The sequence below is a fragment of the Lampris incognitus genome, chromosome 3 (assembly GCF_029633865.1).
Source record: "Lampris incognitus isolate fLamInc1 chromosome 3, fLamInc1.hap2, whole genome shotgun sequence".
In the NCBI taxonomy this organism is placed as follows: domain Eukaryota; kingdom Metazoa; phylum Chordata; class Actinopteri; order Lampriformes; family Lampridae; genus Lampris; species Lampris incognitus.
The window spans coordinates 25,587,213-25,611,742 of record NC_079213.1 but is presented as its reverse complement, the minus strand read 5'-3'; the positions used below and the strand labels follow the sequence as shown (position 1 = coordinate 25,611,742).

General features: G+C 46.7%; 1 protein-coding gene across 9 annotated transcripts in view; it reads left to right on the top strand.

Moving 5' to 3' along the window:
• The window catches only part of anks1b (ankyrin repeat and sterile alpha motif domain containing 1B), a 351,867-nt gene that overhangs the window by 245,579 nt on the left and 81,758 nt on the right, over positions 1-24,530 (top strand). For all 9 annotated transcript variants that reach the window (XM_056275653.1, XM_056275649.1, XM_056275648.1 and 6 more), the window contains 4 exons: positions 10,527-11,134; positions 12,909-13,031; positions 17,407-17,476; positions 19,248-19,356. In XM_056275653.1, coding sequence (XP_056131628.1) covers positions 10,527-11,134; positions 12,909-13,031; positions 17,407-17,476; positions 19,248-19,356 — 910 coding nt within the window. The remainder of the gene's footprint in view (positions 1-10,526; positions 11,135-12,908; positions 13,032-17,406; positions 17,477-19,247; positions 19,357-24,530) is intronic.

The following is a 24,530-nucleotide window of genomic DNA, read 5'->3' as shown; positions in this document are numbered from 1 at the left end:
GTCAATGCACTAGCACCTCCTCTGGTCGGTCGGGGCGCCTGTTCGAGGGGGGACTGGGGGGAATAGCATAATCCTCCCACGCACTATGTGCCCCTGGTGAAACTCCTCACTGTCAGGTGAAAAGAAGCGGCTGGCGACTCCACATGTATTGGAGGAGGCATGTGGTAGTCTGCAGCCCTCCCCAGCTTGGCAGAGGGGGTGCAGCAGTGATTAGAACAGCTCGGAGGAGTGGGGTAATTGGCCAAATGCAACTGGGCAGAAAGGGGGGGGGGGCATCCCATGGCACTTATCGCAAAGAGTCGGGGCCAATTTAATTGGCTAAATGATTCCTCCCTCCTCACCTCAAGCTGATGTGTGGTGAGCGTTCTGGTGCAGTATGGCTGCCGTACATATAAATGTAATCCGTTATCCATGTACACTACCGTTCAAAAGTTTGGGATCACCCAAACAATTTTGTGTTTTCCATGAAAAGTCACACTTATTCACCACCATATGTTGTGAAATGAATAGAAAATAGAGTCAAGACATTGACAAGGTTAGAAATAATGATTTGTATTTGAAATAAGATTTTTTTTACATCAAACTTTGCTTTCGTCAAAGAATCCTCCATTTGCAGCAATTACAGCATTGCAGACCTTTGGCATTCTAGCTGTTAATTTGTTGAGGTAATCTGGAGAAATTGCACCCCACGCTTCCAGAAGCAGCTCCCACAAGTTGGATTGGTTGGATGGGCACTTCTTTGAGCAGATTGAGTTTCTGGAGCATCACATTTGTGGGGTCAATTAAACGCTCAAAATGGCCAGAAAAAGAGAACTTTCATCTGAAACTCGACAGTCTATTCTTGTTCTTAGAAATGAAGGCTATTCCATGCGAGAAATTGCTAAGAAATTGAAGATTTCCTACACCGGTGTGTACTACTCCCTTCAGAGGACAGCACAAACAGGCTCTAACAGGTACTATTTAATGAAGATGCCAGTTGGGGACCTGTGAGGCGTCTGTTTCTCAAACTAGAGACTCTAATGTACTTATCTTCTTGCTCAGTTGTGCAACGCGGCCTCCCACTTCTTTTTCTACTCTGGTTAGAGCCTGTTTGTGCTGTCCTCTGAAGGGAGTAGTACACACCGGTGTAGGAAATCTTCAATTTCTTAGCAATTTCTCGCATGGAATAGCCTTCATTTCTAAGAACAAGAATAGACTGTCGAGTTTCAGATGAAAGTTCTCTTTTTCTGGCCATTTTGAGCGTTTAATTGACCCCACAAATGTGATGCTCCAGAAACTCAATCTGCTCAAAGAAGTGCCCATCCAACCAATCCAACTTGTGGGAGCTGCTTCTGGAAGCGTGGGGTGCAATTTCTCCAGATTACCTCAACAAATTAACAGCTAGAATGCCAAAGGTCTGCAATGCTGTAATTGCTGCAAATGGAGGATTCTTTGACGAAAGCAAAGTTTGATGTAAAAAAAATCTTATTTCAAATACAAATCATTATTTCTAACCTTGTCAATGTCTTGACTCTATTTTCTATTCATTTCACAACATATGGTGGTGAATAAGTGTGACTTTTCATGGAAAACACGAAATTGTTTGGGTGATCCCAAACTTTTGAACGGTAGTGTATATAAAAACTGCCCCGATATACCCTCTTGCAGTGTTTTCCTATCTCAACCTCTGGTGCCAGCGTTGGCTTCAGTTGTGTCTTTCATCCGTCTAAAAGTCTCTGCAGAGCGCCCACGCAGAGTCTTTAAAAACAACTCAAAACTCGAGTCTATACTGTGGCCCTGTCTGACACTGACATAGTCTAGTCAGTTAAGGCAAAATGGCTGCAAAAAGTCATTCACATTTGAGCCTATGTTTTTCTGTTAATTTAGAGTCCAATAAAGAAAAAAATGCAAGGAGCCCAAAATTTTAGGTGGGGGAAGTCTCTGAAATGGCCACGCCCACTTTTTAGGCCTGGAAATCAGTATCTCGGCTCCTGAATGTCGCAGAGAGCTGATCATGGGCTCAAAAGAAGCAGAAGCACCACATTTATATAAGCATTATGAACAAACATATACCCCAAAACCTTTACTTTTTCAGATATTTTAAGAAAACTAATTTTTACTGGTCACGTTTCACGTATCAGCTCCTGAAGGTTGTAAAAAGCTATATTTGACATGAATCTCATTCGCTGCCTATGTTATAAAGCATGAAGCACAATACACACACGAATCATGAGTTTAGAAAATATCTTAGTTGTCTTCAGCTCCATGTCATGAGAATAGCAGTATCATACACAAGATATCTTAACCCAGGCCAGGTTGCAGTGGGTGGATCCGATCAGCCCCTTTATGCCATCAAGAAGATGATACAGTGGGCCATGGGGGAAGAGTTTTCTCATTCATACTTAGCGTTCATGGGTGGGCTGCACCTTGAGAAGGTCTCTCTTGTCTGTGTTGGGCAGTTGATAAAAGGAACTGGCCTTGATACCATCTTAACCTCAGCTAATCTGAATATCACAGGTCTGACAACTGCTGTCTGCGATGTGAATTCCATAAAGAAGGCTAGATACTGTATTCAACTCCTGGCTGTGGTGCTGGCCAAGAAGAGAGATGAAGCATTTCAGGCAAAACATCTAGAGGACAACAGTTTGACTTGGAGTAACTGGGTGGCCAATGAAAACAGCCCCATGTTTCACTACTGGAACAATGTTGTTGACACAATCAAGAAGGTTCTTATCTTCATAAGATCCTTTCGAGAGGCAAACTTCATCATGATGATCAGTGCACTTGAGCAGCTCATTCCTCTTTTCTTTGCACTTGATCATACACACTATGCCAGATGGGCATCAGTGTTTCTTCAGGATCTCAAAGAGCTCAAATGGAGACACCCATACTTGTTCAAGGAATTTCTTTCAGGCTCTTTCACAGTAAACACCAGAGACAACCCATTCTCAAAGATTGCATGTGATCAAAAGCAGGAACATAACATAAAGGTCATCAAGTCTGACACTGGATATGTCGATATCATCAATCGGGAAGATCAAGAGTTCTTCAGGAAACTCGAACTTGCGCTACCCGAAATCCAGCGCTACCTAGATGAGGTCGAAGGTCAAGATCCATCACACGGGCACAAAGAAATGCTGGATTCCTTCAAGGAAACATTTTCAAGCCACACACTCAAGGTGTACCAGGGTATCCTTACCAACCCGTTCGATGAAGCTCAGTTCATGAGGTTGAACTCATCCATTCCCTTCCCAGATGTCATAAGTAAAGACTCCAGTTTTGTCTTTACAGTCGGCAAAACTCAGCATGACCAGTTTGTGCAGGAGCGAATTGTATTAAGTAAGAAGGATGTCAATGCAACCATCTCACGAAATGCCCTGAAACTCCCAAGTTCATGTGCAAAAGTCCAACTCGCTAGCCCTGCAATCAAGCCACCCAAAGGAACCTTTGCAAAGCTGAAGGAGGCCTGCAGATCAAGAGAAGAAGAGACAAGGAAGTTATTTGGTGGTGAATTCACAGGTGAAACTAATTGATATAAAGTCAGTTATTCAAATATTTTAGATGTTACTTAAGTCTTACCAGATTTTTAATACAGTGATATTCATTGATTCAATTTCACATTCAAGTTAATTGATTTGACAGTAAGCCCAAGAGTTACACTTAGCTTAACTATTCATTTCAATTTCAGGTTTACCCGACGCCTTGTCAACAAAGGATGGAGATATTTATCATAGCCAAAAGTCTCAAATTCTTAAGGACATCGGTGTACAAGTTCAATCTACATCCTCAGAAGGACTTGTGATAGATTTGTCTGTGCAAGTACGAATCATGGCAAAGTCTCTCACCAAAGGCATGACATTCCAAGACTTTGTAATCAAAGTGTTGAACAGCATGCCAGGATCGGTCATGAGAAGAAAGCCAATCGTATTGACATTGTGGCTGACCTCTACCAGAATATGAGTATCAAGACTGCGACTAGGAAGAACCGGAGATCAGCAGGTAGTTCACAGATGGCTTTCAGTGAGAATGACACCATGCCAGAATCTAAGCAATTCTTTGAAGCTTTTCTGTCTAATGTAGACAACAAAGTAGCCCTGAATCTAATGTTCGCCAGGATTGCTAAGGCACAAGCGTGGAACTGGGACAAGGAGTTCAGCATCACCTACGGCAGAAAGGTGCTTGCAAACTTCGGCGAAAGCTTCGAGATCCAGCTTTATGACAGCATAGATATGCTTGAGGAGGCTGACAACCGCATCGTTTGCCATGTGATGCACATGCTAAACAAGGGGATCAAGTCAGTTACAGTTAGAACAGTCGACTCCGATGTGGTAGTCATCCTACTAGGGTTCACTACACAGTTCCTATCAGTATGTAATGACTTGCAACTTATAGTTGACTTTGCAGTTCCTGGCAAACGCCAATTCTACTCAATCACAGAAGCACACAAGAAGCTTGGTGGAGATGTGGCCGATGCCATGCCTGTGTTCCATTCTTTTAGTGGCTGTGATTCTGTGAGCGCCTTCTTTGGCCACTCAAAGACTGCTCAATACAAAGCCTGGATAAACCACAGTAAGTCCACAGAACTCACTGCTGCTTTGAGAGGACTAAGTTGCTGCCCTAGTATCGAGACAGTTAAGGAAAGCATGGAAGTTATTGAGCCCTGGGTAATGAGCTGGTACAACAAGACTGGACTGTACAACTGTGTCAGTATAGATGAGCTCAGATTCCAGCTGTTCAAGCACTCAGTTAATGATGAGCTGAGAGACCTACCCCCAAGTCAGGATGCGCTTCTACAGCATCTGTTGAGAGCTACATTCCAGGCAGGATGGCTGTGGGGAAACAGCCTGCTACAACTCCCTTGTCCCCCTGTCATTGAATGGGGTTGGACTACCGAAGGAGAGGAACTCTTCGTCAAGTGGAGCACAGTTTCCACAAGAGATACATTGTCTCAAGTAACAGGGGTGTGTAGTTGCAGATCTAATAAGTGTACCTCATGTTCTTGTGCTGGCAGAGGGATGAAATGTCTCATTTATTGCAAGTGCCTCAGCAAGTGTTTGAATCCAGTCTGATGGGATGTGTGAGGTTAAAATAAAGATTTTTTTGGACCTCACATGGTTTGCTTTGTTTCTTTGGTGGTTACTGGGTTCCTCCTCTTATAACAAAGAGTCAACTTGAATACTAGCACTCCATGAGTAGATGTAACACTTTTACTCAAACAAACTGTATAGCCTTCTTGCACAGATTTGGCTAAAGTTGATTGCATGCTGCTGATCAATTCAATGGAAAAAAGAACATGTTCATGAATAGCTCAAAACGTGAAGGTTTTAGGGCATACAGTATATTTGTTCAGAGCACTAATATAAATAGTTATTTCCACATCTTTTGAGCCCAATATCAACTCGGGGCAACCTCCGAGAGCTGAGCCTGAGATATAGTCCCAGGGCTAAAAAGTGGGCGTGGCCATGTATGTGACCAGTGAAAATTAGTTTTTTGTAAATACCTGAAAAAGTAAAGGTTTTGGGGTATATATTTGTTCATAATGCTTATATAAATGTGGTGCTTCTGCTTCTTTTGAGCCCATGATCAGCTCTCTGCGACATTCAGGAGCCGAGATACTGATTTCCAGGCCTAAAAAGTGGGCGTGGCCATTTCAGAGACTTCCCCCACCTAAAATTTTGGGCTCCTTGCATTTTTTTCTTTATTGGACCCTAAATTAACAGAAAAACATTGGCTCAAATGTGAATGACTTTTTGCAGCCTTGACCCCATATTTGCCCTTAACTGACCAGACTAACAGGTTTTCCCACATTTTTCTCCTCTCCAAGTCTGAACTTTGGCAAGGCACTCTTCACCTTGGTCAAGCTTCAACCTGCTGCGGTGACTTTAGGCTTAACTTCTTGCGGCGCTGCCCGCTGGTCCTGTAGCACTCTCTCCAATCATCTCAGTGACCAGACATTTTACTCTCTAAATGTCATAGATGTTGGACTACTTAACCATCCTTTTTTCATTACCCTCCACCTTGCACAGCCCCAACCTTGTGGGTGTTCTGCTTTTATCTCTACCTCGTCTATTGGTCACATAGCGGTTCTTTATTGTTTATCCTTTATTTATTTATTGTAATATTTTTAATCAGCACTTTTAGATTTTCTATTACTACACAATAAAGGGTTATAGATAAAATGCACAATTGCTAAATTATTCATTCATAGTCCTCTGCAGTCGTACAGTCATTTCCTTATATGCTAATCTATAACCTCACTAAAACGAGAGAAAAAGGGAAAAATAAGAGAAAAAAGAGTTGAAAAAGAACAAAGAGAGGAAAAGAAGCACTCTCTCACTCACACACACACACACACACCCACACACACACACACACACACCTGCTTATTTGGTTGCAGTGAGTGTTGGCCTTCCACTCTACCACTCATGATGGCCAAAGACTCTTAGCCACCCAAAGCTCAGGAGAGTGGGCTTTGTTACCATGGCAACCGCATCTCACCTGTTGCCAACCAGCTCAGCTTTAAAGATGAGAGAGGATGGAGAGTCTGATGAAGGAAAAGGAAAGAAAATGTGTGACAGCAATGAAAAGAGTCCGGCAAAATTGTGCTTTTCCGAAGCGGCATCACCTAGCCACGGAGAGAAGGAAAATGACAGACTTAGTTCACAGTTAAAAGTAGAAATGTATAATTTATGTCAGCCCTGCTTACTGAAACGCATACTTGTCATTTCATTAGGATAATTTCGATTTTAGCAGCCATGGCCTTTACTTCCATGATTATCCAAACTAAACAAAAAACAAAAAAGTACAGGGTAATTTATAATATTTTGTCTCTTGAAAATTTGGCAACCAACAAATACCATAATGAGCCCAACAACGCATTTTCATTTGTCAATATATTAGCTATGAATCATGGTAAAAGAGAAAGGTGCAGAATACAATGCAGATCCAGTAATGAGAAATTGTCTTAAAATACAATGAAAGGGTAAATCATTGTTCAGGACAACCTATTCATTATTGAGCTGAATTATTTATCCTCTTAAACTGTTATGAGTTGTCATGACTGTAATTAATCAGAATCAGAATACTTTACTTAATTAGTGTCAGCTAGAGTCTGGATGAGGCTGTGAAGATATCGGACGGACTACTGCAAAGTAAAGGTCCCATTGTCAGGGGCGTCCAGGTAGCGTAGCGGTCTTTTCCGTTGCCTACCAACACAGGGATTGCTGGTTCGAATCCCCGTGTTACCTCTGGCTTGGTCGGGCGTCCCTACAGACACAATTGGCCGTGTCTGCAGGTGTGAAGCAGGATGTGGGTATGTGTCCTAGTCGCTGCACTAGCGCCTCCTCTGATCAGCCGGGGTGCCTGTTCAGGGGGGAGGGAAAACTGTGGGGGAGAATAGCATGATCCTCCCACGCACTACGTCCCCCTGGTGAAACTCCTCACTGTCAGGTGAAAAGAAGTGGCTGGCGACTCCACATGTATCGGAGGAGGCATGTGGTAGTCTGCAGCCCTCCCTGGATCGGCAGAGGGGGCGGAGCAGCGACCGGGACGGCTCGGAGGAGTGGGGTAATTGGCCAAGTGCAATTGGGGAGAAAAAAAAGGGGGGATGTCCCATTGTCATACGGGTGAGGTGGTCGATCTTCATCACCTGCAGACTGAAAACTGAATTCACACTGTGAGATAGGAACTCTTGTATCGTCTTATGAGATGCAACACTGATACCACATAATTTGAGTTAACGTTAACATTTAGACTGCGTGGGCTGACCGGGGAAAAAGGGAAAATTCCCCTGACTAATACGGTTCTTCATCCTAGGGCTACAGTTAGAGCTGTTCCACTTTCCCTGACATCTGCAGGGAGATGAAAAAACACAGACGTCACAGATGTATTATACCAATTTAATTAGCGTGAAAGACTCAAATTGGTTCCTCTCATGAACTCTCTGAAAAAGCAACCAAAACACGGCATTATGGCGTATATTTCCTTTCATAACTATATGCTACGCCTCATTGGCTTGCACCAGCCTGCAGTGACATGGGCATTATGCAGTTGGTGGATATGCTAATGTGGGCTGGTGTTGGATGTGCTGAGGTGTGTGAAGGTGTGGCAGCTAACTTTTGGTCCTGGGAAAAGAGGTTCACAGTAGGAGGAGACAGAAAAATGTCGCCCCTAGGATTTAGGACAAGCCCAATGAAGAGTGTGTGTGTGTGGGTGTGCACGTGGGTGTGCACGTGCAAGAATATATTTGTGTTTGAATGTCATTTGTGGTAACAAGACTGTTCAGTCCATTTGTACGAGTTTATGTGGATGTGAGTATGTGTGTGTGTGTGTGTGTGTGTGTGTGTGGTAATGTGATTTTTTAAATTTATTTATTAGTAGTCGCATGGCGGCACGGCGGCACAATGGTTAGCGCGGTCACCTCACAGCAAGAAGGTCCTGGGTTCGAACCCCAGGGTAGTCCAACCTTGGGGGTGGTCTTGTGTGTGGAGTTTGCATGTTCTCCCCGTGTCTGTGTGGGTTTCCTCCGGGTGCCCCGGTTTCCTCCCACAGTCCAAACACATGTAGGTCAGGTGAATCGGCCATACTAAATTGTCCCTAGGTGTGACTGTGTCTGCCCTGTGATGGCCTGGTGGCCTGTCCAGGGTGTCTCCCCGCCTGCCACCCAGTGACTGCTGGGACCGTCTCTAGCATCCCCACGACCCCAACTGGGATAAGCGGCTTGGGTAATGGATGGATGGGTAGTGGTGGCATTGTTTACATGGCCTTGTACACAATCTAAACATGGTGTGACGTGAACCAGAGTGAGAGAGACATCAGTGAGTACCACACCATCCTCCTCAAAGACACACACACACACACACATACACATATACATACACTTCAGACTGTTTTCATCTATTTATAGGATGTAAGACTCACACAGCTTTATTCTGTATTGTAGTATAGTCAACAGATGACTGCGTCACAATGTAAGATTATTTCCAGCCTCCTGCAGCACAAATCCTCAGACGTGTGTGTGTGTGTGTGTGTCCACATGTGTCTAGGGGAGGAAGATTTAGTATTTGTGTGGGTTTTCACCTGCTGATTCCTAATGGATTATCTGCATGATGAAGATCCATTATAAACGCACACACAATAAATCACCGGTGTGGCCATTAGGGTGCGCTTGTTATGCATGGGTCTTAGACCGCAGCATATTTTGTTTTTGCCTGTCTCTGTCCCCATATATCCATCTAGCCGTCTGTTTGCTTGTCTGGTTTATTTTTTAATGTATATATTCAGGTGTCTTGTTTTTCTGTTTTGGTTTGTCGGTGAGTTCATCTGGCATTCTGTTTGTCTATGTTGTGTCTGACTTTGTCTGTAAGTAGACCCACTATATCTTAATCTCCGTCCATCTGTTTGTGTCCCTCCCCGTCTCACTTGTGTGTCTGCCACAATTGAAACCGTCACAGTTTAATGAAAATTGTTGTCAATCCGCAAATCATTTTGCACCCACGGCACTTGTGTTGCTTGTTTTAATGTGAAAGTGTAACGGTGACAGCCCAACCTGCATTCAGCGTGAGCGGCCTGAACGTCATCGGCATGGTAAACCGCACTACACATCTGTTGATATGATGAGGTCTGGACGTGTTGATCTTGCAGGGAATTTGATGTCGCCTTGTGCATAATTTGCGTGCGCACGTGTAAATGCATGGAAGCCGCCGGAGGGGAAAGCAAGCAGGGACGTACGCACACTCGAGTGTGCACGCATGCTTGCACGCTTAGATGAAACGCATATGTACCGGGACCGGAAAGAGAGGCTCTCTCTCTGGCCCCTTTCTCACCCCACTGCACACAGACAGTGACTGTGTCTCTGAGAGCATCCGTTCAGCTCTCATTACACCTCAGAGAATTTACTCAATGATGTGTGCACGTCTGCCCCCGATGAATACATGCGTGCACACGCCAGCTCACACGTAACGCATGCACACACACACACGTGTGCGCGCACACCTTCGCTGCACTGGGTGCAAAAATGTATGTGCGTGCATGTATATTTGTGTGAGTGTGTGCATGTTCACACACATGCATGCATGCAAGCACACATGCACATATGCATACATGCATGCACATACACATGCACATACACTTTTGCACCCAGTGCAGCGAAGGCGGGTAGGGTTGGTTTTCTTTTCTCCTTGCGGAGCAGATTTTCCTCTGGAAAACAGAAGATGTATTACCTCTCTCCCTCTTATCTTCTACTCGCAGCTAGAGCTCTTCTTTTTGGGGTGTTTGTTTTCACTCCCCTTGCATCTCTCCCTCCTCTAGTTGACTTGGCAGCATGCTGGGCACGCTTGATCATAGACTATTATTGTGGGCTTTGTTTTGCAGGTGCGTCGCTTTCATGATTTGATTATTGTTTCTCTTTTCCAGCGTGGGTTCGTACGTGTGTCTGATAGTTGACTGGAGCACGACATATGTCACACCGCACTGATGTGCAGTTGAACCTTAACCGTTTTTTTGGGGGGGGGGGGGCTGTTTTGGGTCTTGTGTTATCCCTTTTGCAGACGAGGGGCTTTATCAGCAGGAACCTCTTCCTCCTCCCTCCACCTCCTCTGCTCTGCCGGAGGATCGCAGGAGGAGCCACGTCCCGGAGGAGTTTGCGGGCCTCCTCCACGGATCCTCGCCTGCTTGCGAGACGCCTGACACGCCTTATCACCTCTACAAGCCCAAGCCCCGTAAATACGCCGGCCCCGACAGCCAGGGGAGCTTGCTGCGGGCCCCTGAATTCGGTATCGCGGTTGGTGAGGGACCCTCTCAGGTCATCCCCAGGGAAGGGAACGATTCGTCACCCCCGAAGACCCTCAAAGACCCTCAGAAACCACAGGTGGTCTACCGGACCATCTTCCATACCAAAGTCAACCAAGACCAGATCCAACCGAGGAACTGCGACTACTATCCTCCCTCTTGCTTGGGTCAAAATGGAGAGGTGCCTCAGCTGAGGGGGAGCCAGTCAGCGAGCGTGCCTAGAGACTCTGCGGCGGGGGCCGGGTATGAGGAGAGGGCTTGCACCCTGGGAAGGATGAGGTCTATTCCACGCAGCGTTTTGGACCTGCAGCTGTCGAAGTCCCTTTCCAAGTCGGACTCTAATTTGGTGGCCGTGTCTCCCATACAGGCATGTATCTGCTGACTTAAATATTATTTACTTAAAACTAATTACAAGTGGGGTTTATGCTTAGTCACAGCATTATCATCAAGTAATAAAGCTCACTACCTGATGCAATATCTGGGCAAACTTGAGAAACGTAGATCATATTTTCTGGTTTTCCATGCAAGTCCAGCAGTTTTGAAATATTCATTTGTCAGCCTGCAGCCGAGGATGACAAACAAGTCCTTTTTATGAAAAAGAAATGGTATGTTAGCGCCGATATGCCAATTAGTCTTGAAAGCAAATGCTTTTCTTCAAAATAGTTTTTCTGACTTGTGCATGTGGGGATATGTGAATTGATGGAGCTAATTTAGTTCTTACTCTTCCATTGTCTGATTTACAAAGCAGCCTAGAGACCACTTAAACCGGTCTATCAGTCTGCTAGTATGAGCCACTTTTGTCCTCAGTGAGCTGTGCATTTTGTTTGACTGCATTGTACATCATCACTTTCACTAAAAACCGTCTGTTAATAGTCCGCGGTGGTGTAGCGGTCTAAGCATCGGCTTTGTGTCGATGCAGTTGCCCGCTGGGGACTGGGGTTCGCGCCCCGGTCTCGTCAGATCCGACTATGGCCGGACTCGACAAAGCAGCAATATTGGCAACGCTGTCTTTGGGATGGGGGCGGAGTCGGCTTGTGTTCGTCACATGAATGCATCTCTGGGTGTGTCGGAAAAAACAGTGGTTCGGCCTGGAGTCGCCTTGTCACGAAAGTAGCGAGGCGTCTCTTTCGAGACTGCCGGCTGGAGAGATGCAGTTGGCGAACGCACGCGGTACGAGGGTGGGTGTTTGAATTAAAATAGGGATCGATTGGCCACTAAATTGGGAGAAAAAGGGAAAAATCAGAAATAAATTTTAGAAAAAAAAAACCGTCTGTTACACGTGACATTTTCCCAAGATTAGAGAAGTTCTCTCATTAGTTATTTCTGACATAGGGCATCCGGGTGGTGTTGCCTACCAACACAGGGATCGGCTGTTCGAATCCCCGTGTTACCTCCGGCATGGTTGGGCATCCCTACAGACACAATTGGCCGTGTCTGCGGGTGGGAAGCCGGATGTGGGTACATGTCTGGTCACTGCGCTAGCGCCTCCTCTGTTCGGTTGGGGCACCTGTTCAGGGGGGTTGGGGAACTGGGGGGAATAGCGTGATCCTCCCACGCGTTACGTCCCCCAGGCGAAACTCCTCACTGTCAGGTGAAAAGAAGCAGCTGGCGACTCCGCATGTATTGGAGGAGGCATGTGGTAGTCTGCAGCCCTCCCCGGATTGGCAGAGGGGATGGAGCAGCGACCGGGATGGCTATCCCCCCCAGTTCCCCCTCCCCCCCGAACAGGTGCGCCAACCGACCAGAGGAGGCGCTAGTACACATCCGGCCTCCCACCCGCAGACACAGCCAATTGTGTCTGTAGGGATGCCTAATCTGGAGGCAACATGGGGATTCGAACCGGCGATCCCCGTGTTGGTGGGCATCAGAATAGACCGCTACGCTACCAGGATGCCCTTTTTTCAATTTTTTTTTTCAAATATTTTTTACCTTTGATTCAAATATCATAAGGCCATGATTGATCCCGGGGCTAGTTGGATCGGTTCAAGGCTTGAAACTCTTCATGAGTAGGAATCTTCTGAAAAGTCTCCAGAGAAAATGAATGGGAACATTTACTTCCACGACCTGGCTGGCTCCTGTAAAAGTGTGTGGTCACATTCTAGCTCTGTCGATTGTAAACATTTCTAATTTGACCTCCCCAGGAGGAGCACAGTTGGGGCTCTGGCTCCAAGGGCCAGGGCCCTGGTAGTCCCAATCCGGGAGAAGGCGCCAGTCCCGGAGGAAGACTGGAAAGGACCCCCTCCTTCACCGCCGAGTGGGAAGAGGTAAGAGACACATTGAACACGGGATGCTTGTTTGAGGTTGTTCACCTGGTTCAGAAGCCGTGAAGGCATGGGCGAGATTAAAAGTGGGGCGAAATGGATAACAGGTTATTTTTACAAAGAGGAACATCTTTCCAATAATTTTGTTGATCTGAAAAAAGAGGCCTGCGGTAGTCGTGCAGTTGTAAAGAACCTCAGAAACCACAATGGAAAAGATAGAAATTGATGTGATTTTCAAAGAGAGTCAGCGCTACGGGGGGGCATCAGGGGCCACTGCCCTCGTGGATGTTTCACTCCTTTGAAATAAGCTGCGGAGCTGCAGTAGAGAAAGTAGCCCAGTTGTAATTTAACATGCCCCCATATTGATTTTTTTCTTTATTTCTGGAGCCAGCTCAGATTTAGAGAATGGACTTAGACAACAGAAGAAAAGCACTCTGTTATGAAGTTAGAGAGCAGTGGTTGAGACAGGTGCGAGTTTCTGGTTTGCTGTCTTTGGGCTGTAGGGCAGTTTGGTATCAAGGGGTCTCTGACGAGTTATGATCCATCATCAGCCCACTACAGTCTGACCTGGCCTTAGCATAGATACCCAAAGCATAAAGATACATCCCATGTTTTCCTCAGGGAAACCTTGGGGGTCATCCCAGGTCGTCCTCTGTGTGGAGTTTGCATGTTCTCCCCGTGTCTGCGTGGGTTTTCTCCGGGTGCTCCAGTTTCCCCCGCCATCAAAAAAATACATGCATGTTAGGGTTAGTACTCCTGTCTGTGCCCCTGACCGAGGCATGACCAGACAACCTGGAGTTGGGCCCCGGGTGCTGCACGGCGGCTGCCCACTGCTCCTAGCGACACAGCTAGGATGGGTTACATGCAGAGCGGAGTTTCCCTACAGGGATCAATAAGGTATCTCAAAATTTTAAAAAAAATTCACTGCACACCACTGACATTGTAAACAACACACACCTCTGTCTTTATATGCATTTACATCCACATACACTTTTAAAGCATGCATGCATGCCCACCTACAGTACACAGACACACAACTGCATTCACACATAAGTACATCTTATAGATACATTTGGAAATAGATGCAATGGATGCTGTTTATTTTTTCATGGACCAATTTAAAGTTGACAAAATCGCATATTCTTCTGATTTGAATTCATCACTTGACACGTGTTAAAGTGTGCAGCAGTTTCTCCGTGAACATCTGCTTGTGTATCTATCATCCCGTCCGCCTTCCCCATGCCGTACCTGTTCATTAGTGCAAGTAAGCCCCCCACAACTTATAACTTGCCAGTGATGATGAATTACCATATGGGCTTTTCCATAATTCTCAGCAATTAACATGACCTTTACTGTTTAACTGAGTGCTGCGGGAAGAGGCGATAAGGCGGCTTCAGGGAAATTATGGCGTGATACATGGGAATTTCACCGGGAAACAAAGTTGCTCTATTTGCAGTGCGCGCTCAAGAAATAGTTGCTTATTAGCAGGGGAGCGGCCCAAGGGAAACTTCACAGCAGTCAATGAACTTAAGATAGCTGCAGTCATTAGCACTACAGGCTTAAAGGGGTAGTTCACCTCATAATGCAAATTTGTGCTTTAATCTTTCTTTACCTTGAAAATTACTGACTGTATGGAAGTATCTGGACGGGCTGATAGTTCTCGTTGCATGGGTGTTTGTTGTAATTTAGATGCTAATTAAGAGCCCATGGGTTTCAGTGGATGAGGTTCTATATGTCAGCTAATTAATATTTGATGCCCGGTCATAAAAGCCAAGCAGAAAGGTTGTGCTGCCTATCTGGCTCGCTGCTGCAAAGATGAAGCCGCTGCCTCAGTGGCATAGCTGTTCAGCCACCGGTCATATTGGTCTAACCTGGCCCTTTAAAGGGATAGTTCGGGTTTTTTTTTTTTGACACAACATGGTACGTCTCACTTGCTGTTACTGCTGTCAGTGAATGGACACTAGGGCTGTCAAAACTGGCCAAAAATTATGTTCGATTATTCCCTCTATAAAAAACACGTAGGTTCGAACCCATTTGAATATGTGTTTGTGCATTATAATAATAAATCAATCTTATATAGCGCTTTTCAAGTACTCAAAGTCGCTTTACAAAACAATGGAGTGAAACAAGACAACAGATGAACATAACAGACATACAGGGGTGGATGGGAAGGGGGGCTACGAGAGGGAGAAGCGGCAGCCACAGACGATGCCAGCAGTACTCTCTCTCTCATTATGTCCAATAAGAGGGCAAACCAATACACCGAGAGACATAACTACTTGTGTGGGTGTATTTATTGCAACGTAAACATGTCCTTTAAAAGAGCCATATACCTACACATTACAAAATACATAAATGAAATAATGTCTTGTACTGTAAAACTTCATTTAAAGACCATAGACCCCTCTCTCTCTCTCTCTCTCTCTCTCTCTCTCTCTCTCTCTCTCTCTCTCTCTCTCTCTCTCCTGCTCTGTCTTTCTCTCACTCTCTCTCCTGCTCTGTCTTTCTCTCACTCTCTCTCTCACTCTTTCTCTCACTCTTTCTCTCTCGCTCTCTTTCTCTCGCTCTCTCTCTCTTACTCTCACTCTTACTCTCTCTCTCTTTCTCTCACTCTCTCTCTCTTTCTCGCTCGCTCTCTTTCTCTCTCTCGTTCGCTCTCTCTCTCTCTTACTCTCTTGCTCTCTCTCTTTCTCTCGCTCTCACTCTCGCTCGCTCTCTCTCTCTTGCTTTCTCTCTCTGTGTCTGTCTGTCTGTCTGTCTGTCTGTCTCTCGTCTCGCTCTGAGAGACGGCGTTTTCTCATGTCTCACTCTACAGAGAGACAGAGAGAATGATGGGTAACTGACGTGTTATTGGATGGTCTAATTGTCTTACAGATTAGGTAATATTCATACTGGTTTAGATAAACAAGTTGATAGTATTATTTCATCTTTGCTGAGCGAGAGTTTTGTGTGGAAGGAATTAAAGGTCCAAGCTCCTGGCCCAAATGTAGGACGGTTGTATTCAGTTATCAAAGTAAATAAAAGTACGGGCTAGTAATACAAGTTTTACGGTATATATTCAACACTGAGCGAGCTGTGCTGTGATAACCATGCAACAACACTTACCTTTACATGAAATAATAATAATAAACCGCTGGGCAGCTGCAGTGCATGAAGCGTCTGCATCCATTATTCAATACCTCTTCAGTCAGTACAGCAGCCTACGCTTCTGCAATGTTGTTTTAGGCACACAGTTCTGAGAAATGCGATAAGGAAGTTTACATTTCATTTTCAACCAATGAAAGCGACGTTGTGCGACTCCTGTCCTTCGTGCAGCATATTCAGTGCAGCCGCGATAGTGCTGCTTTTTTTCCCACAAATGAATATTAATTTTCACACTTGAATGTCTGGGGTTTTTGTTGTGGGTTTTTTTTTGACAATTCAGTTATATATTGGAATTTGGAATATCCAGTGATGGCCCTAATGGACACATGAGCCTGGACATGGTGTTCACATGAGCCTGGACATGGTGTTCACATGAGCCTGGACATGGTGTTCACATGAGCCTGGACATTGTGTTCACATGAGCCTGGACATGGTGTTCACATGAGCCTGGACATTGTGTTCACATGAGCCTGGACATGGTGTTCACATGAGCCTGGACATTGTGTTCACATGAGCATGGACATTGTGTTCACATGAGCCTGGACATGGTGTTCACATGAGCCTGGACATGGTGTTCACATGAGCCTGGACATTGTGTTCACAGATCTGGCCACTGGTCACAGCAAGTCGGCAGCTTGGCAGAGGAGAATGAATGGCAATGGAGGCCGGGGTCGGCGAACAAAACCATTTTAAACATTCACAGCAGAATATGAAGTCTGGCATTTATGCCCAAGCTTTTCCTCCTCATACACCAACACACTACCTGGAAGCTAATTTGTGTATTTAGTATGATTTAGTTTTAGTTTAGGTTTTTTTTTCCCCATTTTTCTCCCCAATTGTATCCATCCAATTACCCCACTCCTCCGAGCCGTCCTGGTCTCTGCTCCACCCCCTCCGCTGATCCGGGGAGGGCTGCACACTACCACATGCCTCCTCCGATACATGTGGAGTCGCCAGCCACTTCTTTTCACCTGACAGTGAGGAGTTTCCCCAGGGGGACATCCCTAATTCGTCCCCGCTTCCCCTCGCCGCAGTAGTCCCGGCGTCATCTCCCTTTCTGCTTCAGCGTGCTTTTCAGTTCATGGTGGGGTGATTGACACTCGCCACATTGGCTGCTTGTAGTGATTGTTATTCGGCACATGAATGTGCAAAAATGAATTTCGTTGTTTTTGTTTTTCTCTCTTTCTTTCTGTTAAATCTCCCCTCGACCCCATTTCTCTCTACGTCTGTCCAGATTGACAAGATTATGAGCATGATTGGGGCGGGCATAGGCAGCGGCTTGGACATCAAAGAGGACAACTCAGGTAAGTCATGTCTGCATACCATGTGTGTGTGTGGTGTGAGAGAGAGAGATAAAGAGAGATAAAGAGAAAGGGCGAGGGAGACCGCACATGTTACAGCAGTGAATCTGACTCTGACACGCGTCAAGTCCTGTTGTTGCTCAAAGGGGGAAATCTGTTGAAACGCCAGTTAGCGCTCCTGCTCTCATCTCCCCCAATCCTTCTCCGTTCTCCCCCAATCCTCCTCCGTTCATCTTTTTTTCTGCTCTCAGCTCCCTACCCCCTCACTGTGTTAACTCCCCCATCCTCCATCCCCTTGATTCCGTTCCTTTCTCTCTCTCTCTCTCGCTCTCTCTCTGTCCTCGCTCGCTCGCTTTCTCGCTCTCTTCATCTGAGTCTGTGAAGCACGCTGCGATGGTTACCACAGGGAGGAATCCTGTTTATGCTAAACCAGCTCTACTCTGCCAAGGCGCGCGCACACACACACACACACACACACACACATATATATATATAAAATCTGCGTAAAGTGTGTGTTTGTGTGTGGGGAGAGAGCTCTGCTTGCAAACAAACAGGCAGGGGCTGATGACTATTAGGATCAGCACAAGCCACAGCTGTGTGGAGAGAGAGAGAGAGAGAGAGAGAGAGAGAGAGAGAGAGAGAGAGAGAGAGTGAGAGAGAGAGAGAGAGAGAGAGAGAGAGAGGAGAGAGGAGAGAGAGAGAGAGAGAGAGGAGAGAGAGAGAGAGAGAGAGGAGAGAGAGAGAGAGAGAGAGAGAGAGAGAGAGAGAGAGAGAGAGAGAGAGAGAGAGGCAAGTAAGAGGTAGAAGGAATTGAAGGAGCAGATTGACAGACAGCGAGAGAGAGAGAGAGACAGGAGGCAGACGGTGTAAAGTGAGGGAGAGAAACGGGCAGAGAGGGAGGGGATGAGAGGAGCACACAGAAAGGCTAGAGCAGAGCGCACAGAAGAAGAGAGAGAGGTGAGAGAGAGAGAGAGAGAGGTTGCGAGCTGCAGAAGCATACAGATGAGAGTGGGAGTACTTGATAAAGAGAAATCTACAGCGCTGGCAGCTCTCTCTCTCTCTCTCTCTCTCTCTCTCTCTCTCTCTCTCTCTCTCTCTCTCTCTCTTACACACAAACACACATACACATGCACCAAGCGAGCACACACACGAAGAAGCAGCCAAGCGAGTGCAACAGCTGAAAAAGAAAGCGCCAGCGCAGCACCAAACACACACGCTCTCTCTTTCTCTCTCTCTCTCTCGGATCTATACCTCCACCAACCTCATCTTCTCCTCCTGCAAGGATCTTAACTCGTGGAAAACAGCTTTTTTTTTTTTACTGGATGCACATTCTGCCTTCACCCCCACATCCCTCGCTTTCCCTCTCGCTGGATCTACAGGAGAGCAGCATTTGGCTGCTTTGACCCTGCAGCCACCCTTTCACCACTCCGGCATGCTGACCCCTCTAGCCTAGCCCAAACCCCCCCCCATCCCCACCCCCACTCTCCACCTTTTTCTTTTTGGTCCGTTACCTTCTTTTCTCTCCCCACCTGCTCTTGTTTCTTCCCGCTCTCCCTTCTTATCATCCACCCGCTCGCTCTGCCTGTCCCTTTCTGCCTGCGCCGCTCGCCTCGCCTCGCCGCCAGCCTCTCGAAGCATGGCGGGTTCCTTTGACAGTCACTTTGCCCGCCACAACATGATGTGGCAGTGCCAGCTGTCTCAGCCAGACTGCCGCTGTTACCCGCGTGGACGGCTACTCCCTGCTGAAGCGTCTGCCCCTTCACCCCCCTCATAGGTCCCCGCTGCCCGCTGCAGTCCGTGGGCCAGTGGCTGGACTCCATCGGCCTGGTCCAGTACGAGAACCACCTGCTAGCCAACGGCTTCGACAATGTCCAGTTCATGGGTGAGTGCTTGCAGGTTGTTTCTTTTTTGTTTTTATGTGTGTGTTTGTGGTGTGTGTTTGTGTGTGTGTGTGGTAGGCGGGAAAGAAGGAGGAGAGGTATTGATGCTGACTAAGGGAGGAATGCGTGGTGGTGGTGGTGGTGGAGGGGGGGATCTTTTATTTTTCTCCCTCTGCATCTTTTTTGTTGTTGTTAATCTTGTTTTTGTTTCTCCTTTTGTTGTCTGTGTTTTATTTTTCACCACCTCTCCTCCGACTTCCTCCTCCTTCTCATTGCGCCTCCCTTTTCACTCCCTGTTCTCCTTGGTGTATGTATCCGTCCTCTCATCCTCTCTCTGTCCCCTCACAGTTGCATCGGCAAATTTAAAAAAAAATTTTTTGGTGTTGTTGCCTCTTTTTTTTTCCAAAAAGGTCTTCTTCCTCTACCTTCTTTCCCTCTCTCCCTCCTCCTCCTCTCTCTCTCTCTCTCTCTCTTGCTTTTCCTGTTTCCCTTTCTTTTTCCCTTCTTCTGTCTGTTGTCTTATTCCTTCCCATCATCACCACTTCTCTGACATGATGCTGTGTAAAGTCCACCCACGCACAGCATTCCTATGCTGCGCGCGCACACACACACACACACACACACACACACACACACACACACACACACACACACACACACACATCAATGTGAGCTGGCCCACTGATCAAATAGCATCAATACATGTAGATGTATACACACACCCCCCCCCACACACACACACATATGCAAGAATGCATGGGACCACTTGTAGCTTGTGGGTCGGGGTACAAGCTGTCTGCTTGTGTTGCCTCTGTGCTTTCCCTTGTTTTCTGCGGTCTGATCTTTTCATCCTTAGTGACACAGAAGCCCACCTGCATCCTTTCACCCTCCGAGAGACCTTTGATCTGCAGTAATACACGTGTGCGTAAGGGTGGTTGGATGTTGTGTGTTTGTTTGTGTGTGTGTGTGTGTGTGTGTGCGTGTGCTCTACGAGCAGTGCTCAGTGTCTTTGTCATTGAACCCAAAATCAGAGGGGAAGTGCCACAGAGGCAGAAGAGGGAGATGAGAGCCGTGGATGCTGAGTGGAGAAGTGTGACGGAGCAAAGTTTGTCCACAGTTGCACATTTTCCCTTTATTTGATAATTTTGCATCGGGTTAATATCCGCCAGCCCTCTGCTGTCATCTGTTGGATTTATACATGTCAGCTGGCACAAGCTATGACCCCCCCCCCGACCATTCATCACACTAGTAGAACAACACAGTTGAAAGATGGACTTAATTTCCTGTACATTCTGCTAAGTGGCAATATGTATGTGTGTATGTGTGTGTGTGTGTGTGTGTGTGTGTGTGTGTGTGAGAGAGAGAGAGAGAGAGAGAGAGAGAGAGAGAGAGAGAGAGAGTGTGTGTGTGTGTGTATTTGTGTGTGCATAATGAGTGCGTTTAGCATCTCTGCCCCTTCTTCCGCTCACTGTGACCTGCATCTGTTCCTTTGGTTGCCCTGGCAACTGCAACTGCAGACAGGCTCAGCATCTCTCTCTCTCGCTCGCTCTCTGTCTGTCTCTCTGTCTCTCTCTCTGTCTCTCGCTCTCTGTCTCTCTCGTTCTCTCATGGTCATTCTGTATCTGTATGCATGCTCACACCTAGTGAGTGTCCTTATGTGTGCATTGTAGCCTGACACTAATTTGTTAATTGGTTTTGGAGCATACTTGAGACAAAGAGAGAGGGAGATGTCCACTGTGTGTCCCTATTTACCTCTCTGTGTAAGCTAAGCCATTTGCATCATCTTACTGTAGATGCATTAAGTTTCTGACAGAGTTGTGCATGTGCATGTGTAAAGGAGCGTGTGTGTGTGTGCGTGTGTGTGTGTGTGTGTGTGTGGGTGTGTGTGGGAAGGACAGACGCACCAACATCAACGTTCTGGAGGAAGCCAACATGACTAGCATCACCACCACAATACTGCAGCACCAACTCCGATGGGCAGGCCCTGTCATCTGCATGTCCAACACACGTCTCCCTAAACAGATCCTTTACCACCGGCTGAAGGAAGGTCAGCGAGCTTCTGGCGGGCAAAAGAAATGTTCCAAGGACAATATCAAGACCAGTGTGAAGAAATTCAACGTCGCATCGAGCAACTGGGAGCACGTTGCACTGGGTCAGCGCTCCTGGAAGAAACCCGTGCAGGAAGGAGCCGCGCGTCATGAAATGGAGCTCCACTGTGCCGCAGAGAAAGCGACAGCACAGTGAGGAGAGAGAGAGGCTCAACCACCACCACCACCAACCAACCAACCACCACTTTCCCCTATCCACACTGCACCAGAGTGGGTGGATCACAGATCGGCCTCTGCAGCCGCCTGAAGACCCACAAGTAGACAACCCAATGGAGGGGACAGTCATACTTGCTCTGGGTGACCGCCGATGATGATGATGATGATGATGATGATGATGTGTGTGTGGGTGCATGTGCACGTGCATGTGCATGTGCATGTGTGTAAGAGAAAGACAATCTAGTCAAGTCCAGTCAGTTTTATTTGTATAGCCCAATATCACAAATTTGCCTCAGTGGGCTTTACAGCAACGCAACATCCTGTCCTTGGACCCTCACGTAGGGTAAGGAGCAACTCCCTAAAAAACAACCCTTTAACAGGGAGAAAAATTAGGAAGAAAGCTCAGGGAGAGCAAGAGAGGAGGGCTCTTTCTCCCAAGACAGACAGCGTGCAGTGGATGTTGTGTGTACACAATTTGCACAATACAACATTGAAGAAGGATGACAGAATTATAATGGACTTATAAATTATATGCAGAATAGGATGAGGAGGATGCCGAGCAGTGTTCAGACTCCACCGGAACAGCCCAGGACCTGAGCCACGTGACCACCGTTACCATGTAAAAAAGAAGAAGAAGAAGAAAAAAAATCCCTATCCTTCCCTCTTGTCTCTGTGTGAACTTGTCAGTTGCTCTGTGGTGCGTAATTATTGTTTTTTCTTAATGACCTTTCTCAGCCTGCTACTGACACACCAGCATACACAAACCTCATCAGCACTCAGCTGCTTCTCATTAATCCCCCCCCTTCTCTCCCTCTCTCTTTCTTTCTTTCTTCATCTTTTCATTGTGCTCCGAGCCGGTCCGGGTCGTTTTCCTTGCACCTCTGCAGTCTCACTGCGCCCGTCCTCCACTCCTCTACCTTTCCTTTCCTTCTCTCTTTCTCCTGCTGAACCTTGTATTTACCTGGTACACAATAGTGTACTCCTTTTTCCAATTTGTATGCTAATACTGCACACGTGAATGTTATTTGTCCCATTCGCGGGCGCTTCATAGCCGTGTGCCTTACGCGGCGTCGCTCTCACCGAGAACCCGTCTGGCTGTGTGGAAGGATGCTGCGCCTTAACGTTTCATCTCCAGAATGTTGTTAATCCAGTCCAGGTAATTAACCAGCTGTCTTTGAAAATGATAATGGATCAGTGCATCACAGACCGCCTTGTCAGTAAAAGTCTTGGGTTACCCTCTTACCTTTAAATATTAAATATTGCGGAAAAAAGAGCAGTTACTTAATTTATGTAGATATATGCAACTTTAAAAATACAGACTTATTTTAGGTGACCTTGCTAGTTTTGTTTTCTGCCAGGCAGAAGAAAACGTCTGGGTGTCATGTGACCGGTGGACCCAGGTTGCCTTGTAATGCACCTTTTGCAACGTGGCTGTTGCACATGTGGTATTGCGATGTCGATGTTTGAAAGCACATGTTGTTCAGCCTTGCATGAGGGATTGACCCTTAATTGCAGTAACGACACTTTGACAATAGTTGAGCAGTGTTGCTAGGTAGCTTTCCCTACCTTTATTATACCAGATATGAAACTAGTAACCACTCAGTCACAGGCCTGATTCTCTAAAGCCAGTGGCTACTGGCACATTCACATTTATTTATTTTTTTGGATCCCCCCCCCCAGTTGTACTTGGCACACTACCTGACTCTTCCAAGCCTTCCTGGTCACTGCTCCACCCTCTCTGCCAGTTCAGGGAGGGTTGCAGACTACCACGTGCCTCCTCCGATACATGTGAAGTCGCCAGATGCTTCTTTTCACCTGACAGTGAGGAGTTTCACCAGGGGGATGTAGCACGTGGGAGGATCACGCTGTTCCGCCCAGTTCCCCCTCCTCCCTGAACAGGCGCCCCGACCGACCAGAGCAGGCGCTAGTGCAGCCACCAGAACGCATACCCACATCCAGCTTTCCACCCGCAGACACGGCCAATTGTGTCTGTAGGGACGACCGACCAAGCCGGAGGTAACATGGGGATTCGAACCAGCGATCCCCGTGTTGGTAGGCAATGGAATAGACCGCCACGCCACCTGGATGCCCGGCACATTCACATTTTGAGTAAACAATTAGTGTCATGGGGGCACCCCGGTGGCTCACCTGGTAGAGCGCGTACCACATAAGGCTGAGACCTTACTGCAGCAGCCTGGGTTCAGATCAGGCCCGGGCTCTTAGCTGCATGTCACCCCTCTCTCTCCCCTGCCTTTCCTGTCTCTCTCTCTCTACTGTCACTATCCGATAAGGGCAGAAAATGCCACAAAAAAAAAAAAATTAGTGTCATGTCAAAGAGGGTAAACTCACAAAGACTCCCATTTTGTCCACATTCACATTGGTCTAAATTGGTTTATTCACATTAGGTCGTGTTACATCGAGTCCCACTGTAGCAAAACCACAGCAGGAAATTGCCTCTGGAGAATAAAAAGGGTTGCAGAGTGTGTGCACCCCGGGGGTAGTTGTGTGTTTCCAGAGAAATGCTAATGTCACGCATTCACTCTCAAATACGCTTCATCAGTATTTGTAGGAGAACAACATTTTTGTTCCATTTGCAATATTCCTGGATTTTTTTCTCTTTTACACTCTTGCGCACACAGACAGACTCACAACACATCAGCGTGGCAGATTATTTTCTTTCTCATTTTCTCCTTGTAGATGGGAGACAAGGTTTTTCTGGCAGTGCCTCTGAGAGACTTGGGAGTAATCTGCCCTCCATGCTTCACCCCTCCTGTCTGACTGTGCTTCTCTATAGAGCTGCTGTCTCCTCTGAAATGCCTTTGGATGCAGTTAATATTGGATAGGGCTGAGCTGAAGTGAAGCCTGGCAACTGTCTGTCTTACTTGAGTGTCCCTCTCTCTCTCGCTCTCTTTT